This window comes from Lathyrus oleraceus, chromosome 5, assembly GCF_024323335.1.
Source record: "Lathyrus oleraceus cultivar Zhongwan6 chromosome 5, CAAS_Psat_ZW6_1.0, whole genome shotgun sequence".
Classification (NCBI taxonomy): domain Eukaryota; kingdom Viridiplantae; phylum Streptophyta; class Magnoliopsida; order Fabales; family Fabaceae; genus Lathyrus; species Lathyrus oleraceus.
Window position 1 is genome coordinate 592656242 of NC_066583.1, and position 6008 is coordinate 592662249.

The 6008-nt window shown below is 35.6% G+C and overlaps 1 protein-coding gene across 1 annotated transcript; it reads right to left on the bottom strand.

Annotated features, from left to right (window-relative positions):
- Positions 1-4463: 4463 nt before the first annotated feature.
- LOC127082276 (transcription factor bHLH117) lies at positions 4464-5336 on the bottom strand. The gene has a single exon (XM_051022514.1). The coding sequence runs from the start codon at positions 5334-5336 to the stop codon at positions 4464-4466; it is 873 nt and encodes a 290-aa protein (XP_050878471.1).
- Positions 5337-6008: the final 672 nt, after the last annotated feature.

Genomic DNA, 6008 nt, shown 5'->3' on the forward strand with positions numbered 1-6008 from the left:
ATATATATATATATATATATATTTTATTTGAAACACAACCCGCTCCAACCTAACCCAACCCAACCCATAAATGAACGGGTCGGTTCAGGTCGATTTTGACAATGATATTGTGGGTTGGACGACAAATTCAACTCATTGAAGTTTGAACGTGTTGGGTGACGGGTTAGACCAAATCCGGTCCAACCTAAACTATGTACACCCCTAGTCCTCTATGACGATTCATGTCTCTTCCTAACACCTTTCAAGAGACCGGATCTGACTTGCTCATCTATCAGAGTTACTATGAGACGGGATCCGACTTGCTCTTGTCTTGTAATAGTGTTCTCTTTGACCGGATTCCGACCAACTTAGGAATATGCTATCCGACTTGCTTGCCCCTTTGTACTCGGCCTACAAAAGCTTGGTCAATAGGAATTCAGGGATGTACACAAGCCCCCCGATCATGAGGTCTAATCGGATTGAAGTGTTCGGACAAGAAAATCATGGAATTCCTTCTGACTTTAGCCTATCACTTATTCAGTGAGTTACCATGTGACAACGGTTTTAATGATGATAACTTTTCTCTCTCCTTATCATGATGGCTTTTCTATGGGAACCCTAACTTGTCATCATTATTTTAGTTTGATACAACTTCTTGACCGTTGTAAACTTATTTAAATAAAATGACTTTTTCTTCATTTGTTCTTTCTCCAAAACTAGTGACCTCTCTTTCAAGTGTTGCTGACGAGTTTCTTTTTTATTCCTTTATCAATCGTTTTTTCTACAACCTCAAGCCTCATGTATTGTTTTCTCTTTCCCTCTTTTTTATTCTTTGTTATGGTTATAATATGGGATTATGATGATTCAGGAGAGTTCCCGATTTCCCTTACTGCTCATGAGAGAAATAAATATATGGAATGAGTGCATGATAAAGTGTGAGGGTCATCTGAGTCGAGTGGAGTTTGACCATATTGTTAGGGAAGTTTATGGTGAGATCCCTTCACCTAGTAGTAAAATTGACTCAGAGTCTTCGTCATCAGGTTTCGTGGATACTCTGATGTAGATAACATGATATTTGATTGCTAAAGAGGTTCTAATTTACGACCACAACATCATCGACGACAACTATATTTCAAATCTTTGCTCCAATAATCAGGTTTCCTCCATTGGGAACGAGGATGACGTTGTGTTAGAACCCTGTGCAGTTGGTGAGAGAGTCTGTATTACTCAGCCAAAAGGAGTGCCCGATGAGTATTTTTATTTTTACTCAGGGGTAATCGAGGAGTTTAAATTTCGTATCCCCTTTACTGATTTTGAATCCGACCTCCTTAAAACCCAAAACGTTCCCCTTGTCAGTTACACCCAAATGGTTGAGGCTTTGTCAAAGCTTTTGAACTCGTTTGCGAGATGGTGTATATAACTCCCACCTTATGTTTGTTTTTCTCGTTCTTTGAGCTGAAGAGAGCGGGAAAAGGGGGTTGGGTTTCCCTTTGCGGAATTCCAGGGAAGACCTTCCTTCAGGCTTATACTACCAATTATAAAGGTTCCAAGGATAAGTTCCTTCGAGTGAAGAGTGAGGAAAGGTGCCTCCAAATTATGTATGTGTTGGACAGGAACTATCGTTTCCCAATTTATTGGTCGGATATCCCATTGTCGGTTTTCAGTTTTGATTATGATAAATTAAACGCTTTGGAAATCCGAGCTTTAGCCGTTTTGGATGCCTTTCGAGTAGTAAAAATTAAGGACTTGTTACATATGGCTGACGACCCGGAACAAATTTCTAAATTTTTGGGTAATGCTTATATGTGCCCTTTATTGTTCTTCGGAGACCTTATTATTTTATTTTTCTGAATTTTACTTTGTTCTTTTCTTTCCAGCTGACATAACGAACCTCAAGCTATCCGAACAGAAGAAGCTGATGGTTGAAGTGAGAGCAAGGTGTGGGGAACAATTTGGTTCTAACAGTGATTTGTCGGGTATTTAGACCCAAAATCTCAAAAGGAAGAAGATGGACGTTGTCAAAGCATCCCTTATTGTAACAAAGCCCTAAACTGCCTCTATTCCTCCATCTTGGGAATCAAAATCGGGTTCTCCAAAGAGGATGAAGACCCTGATGAGTTATAATGTCAGTCAGGCCGACTTGACAATTAATACCTCGATGTTTAAGTTTGTTTACGTTTGTTGTTAGCCATCAATGACGATGTGCTTTTTGTAACATTTTGGATAATGTTTTTTATTGTTGGAATCATGTTTAAGCTCCCTTTTAAGGGCCCTTTTGGGTATGCTATTATTATTTTGTTATCCAATTTCCCCATAATTGTGCGTATTTTCCTAAGTATATATTTAAAATATCAATTTACTTTGCTGGTGATTTAGATGTTTTGGTTAAATGATTAACCAACATAGATGTTTATTATAAACTTCTATGGATTTTTAATAGGCCTGATAGCACGATCAAAGATTCTTGTTTCCATGTCTGACCTTGTTAAGTCATTAGGTTTTATTACCACGACTTGACCATAAATTCTTATTTACGTAGATGATTACTTAGGGCAGAGGTCTAATTAACATAACTCAGCTAGAGGTTTCTCATTTACGTGGCCGATTATTTAGGTTAGAGGTTTTATTAACATAACTCAGTCATAGGTTTCTCTTTTACGTGGCCGATTACTTCAGTTAGAGGTTTTATTAACATAACTCGGCCAGAGGTTTCTCACTTATGTGGCTGATTACTTAGGTTAGAAGTTTTATTAACATAACCCGGACAGAGGTTTCTCATTTACGTGGCTGATTACTTAGGTTATATATTTTATTAACATAACTCAACCAGAGTTTTCTCATTTACGTGGTCGATTACTTCGGTTAGAGGTTTTTATTAAATAACCTGGCCAGAGGTTTCTCATTTACGTGGCCGATTACTTCGGTTAGAGGTTTTACTAACCTAATCTGGCCAGAGGTTTCTCATTTATGTGACCGATTTTATGAGGTCATTGGTGATGTCTATGATATTCATCGCCACCGGGACGAGATTGGCTTTACTGTAAAAATGACACACAAACATATGAATTGAAGATGCCTCATTAAAAACCCTTGCCCTTGCAATGGAAAAGAGTGATGCCCATAATTTTCATTTAAATAATATCATTACATAATGTTTAACTATAATAAAATCTAAGGTTGGAAACATTCCCGACCTTCAGCATTTCTAGTCCTTCTAATAAGTTACAAATATTTTTATAAATGGACACACGAGTTCAAGGCGCTTATAGACGGAAAATATTTTACATGTTGATACAATTATTTTTATAAACGAGAATAAGTTACATATATTTTTATAAACGGGAGAAATTCAACTATTGATACAATTATTTTTATAAACAGGAATAAGTTATAAATATTTTTTATAAATGGACACACGGGTTCAAGGTGCTTATAAACGAGAAAAAATCTACATATTGATACAATTATTTTTTATAAATGGGGATAAGTTACAATTATTTTTATAAATGGGAAAAAGTTTATTATTGATACAATCACTTTTTTAAATGAAAATAAGTCACAAGTATTCATCCTATTTTATAATCGAGAATAATATATTTTATTATAAATTAAATATATATGAAAAAGATGAGTCAATCAATTCACTCTAATAAAAGAGCAAACATAGACTCGTCTTTCAAAATATACAAACAAAACAAATATAACCGATGCTAAGAGAACCTAATATTTCATATTATATTTTAATTTGATATTAGGAATATGAAAATTAAAAGTTGTACATATTAATATATAAATGATATTTTTGAAAAATAAATCTATTAAATTTAGTGATATTTTTATTTAAAATATATGAAAAGGATTATGGGTGATTATAATAAAAGAGAGACAGAGATGAAAATGGGGGCAAAATATTATAGTCATTGTTTCCAAATCAAATAAAATTACTCACTTATGTTATATATTTATTATATATCTATATACTATTTTATTTTATTTTAAATATCTTTCTTTTCTTAAATAATATTTATTTTAGTTAACATAATTTGTCTATACATGACAAAACACTATTACCTTTTAAATTAAACTAATATTTATACAACAATTATAATTTAAAACATTTTTTCTAATTTATATATCTCTTATTATATATATTTGTTAACTATATTGAATTTATTTATTATTTATAATTGACTTTTTTCTCAAGGGTCTCTTACTAGTTAGACTAAGAAAAACAGTTGCAACTTAATATCCTAGATAAAAGATAGCAGTAGATATTAAACATTAAAAACAAGTCCTTTAACAAATTAGGTTTGACCATAACTAGAACATAATACCAAACAGAAAAAGTTTTTTCTTTCCTAAAAAACAAAAAAAAGGTGACACTAAGAAAATCACTAGAAAGCTTGACAGAAACATAGAATAAACACTAAGCATAAAAAGATATTGAAAAGATGTTAGAAGCGATGTCGTTTTGTGGCTTCTTATTAAAAGAAAGTCTTGGAAGAACCATTATCAGACCTATTCTGCTGCTGCTGTTGTTGTCTTCTCTCTGATAATTTTCTGAGCTGAGAGAATTGTTCCATGGAGAAAACACAGTAACCTTGTGAGTAAAGCTTTGTTTGTGCAACCGGTGAGTTCACCACAACCTGCAAAGTCTGTTTTCTATTCAGCTTCTTCAACTCACCAAAAACACTATCATCTCCCCCGCTGCCGCAGTAGGTCGCGGTCGAGTGAGAAGGCATTGATTGAAGAGCAGAGATCTGTGCCTGCAAAAACTTAACGTATTTGTAAGCTTCTTCAAAAAGGGTGGCTTGATCCATTTTCTTATCCCATGGCATTAGTTTCTGCAAACAACGTGTTTTCTCGCTTAGTGTTTGTCTTCTCTGTCTTGCTAATTTGCTCTGAGGAATCAAAGAAGGAGATTTCCCACGCACAAAGTGAGGTTGTTTCTGTGGTGGTGGAGATGTTTCCTCCGTGAAAGGGTGGCGGAGGCGTTTTCTGCTACAGTGTTCAGGGGAATGGAGTTGAGGGAGATGATGGAAAGTTTCAAAGGGTGGGTAGTATTGAGGGAAGAAGCTGAAGGGTTGTTGTTGAAGTGGGAGATAGTCTTGTAATGGAGGAAGATTAAGAGGGTGCTCGGTTTTTGGGGTTATGAGGGCATTTTTGTTGTTGTTAACATATGGAGGTTTGTCGGTGAGGGATTGAGGGAGGTTAGGGAGTTGAGCGTGGTCGGTTAAGGTGTGAAAAATGTCGGTGAAGAAGGAAGGGTTGAAAGTGAGAAGGGATTGGAGGCTGAAGGTGGAGAACATCGGGTCTATGGCGGAGGAGGAGGTGTCGCCGGGAAACATTGGGTCCATTTGATCGAAGCTGGAATGTGTATGAGAATAAAATGAGAGTCAAAAAAAGTGAAAGGAAGAAGATGTGCTTGAGAATATAATGTTGTGAAGAGGGGATTATATATAATAGGAGTGAGAGTGAGTATACGTGCATTCATCATTTGAAAACGTTAACCGTGGTTCCATAAAAGACAAAATGTTAACCGTGAGTTTATTTATTATAGAGAGAGAGATGAGTGCATATTCTCCTACGAAAAATGTATTCATTTACATGATTTTGGTGAGAGAGAGAGAGAGGGGGTAGTACTGTACTGTAGTGTACAGCTGTGAAAAACGGTTTGTTATATATGCGTGTTCTGATTCTGATACTACCTGCTTGTGGCCGTTTTGCACCACCGGCTTTGTCGGTACATGTTCTTGTTTTTTGTCCTTTTCACTCTCTCTTTATGATTCTTTTGCATAATATCATCACACCATCGAACCGAACCTATTTGGTTTTATATAGGCACTAAAATCACTAATCCAACGGAAAAGCATGTGATGGAATGATAGCATGGGTTCACACACTTACGGCTGTGACGGCTAGCTAGAGTGATGATCCGCATGTGGCCAATGCCGAATAGAAATATCCTCACTTTCTCACACCCATGCATGCATGATGCATGATGCATACATATACACCATTATCTGGAC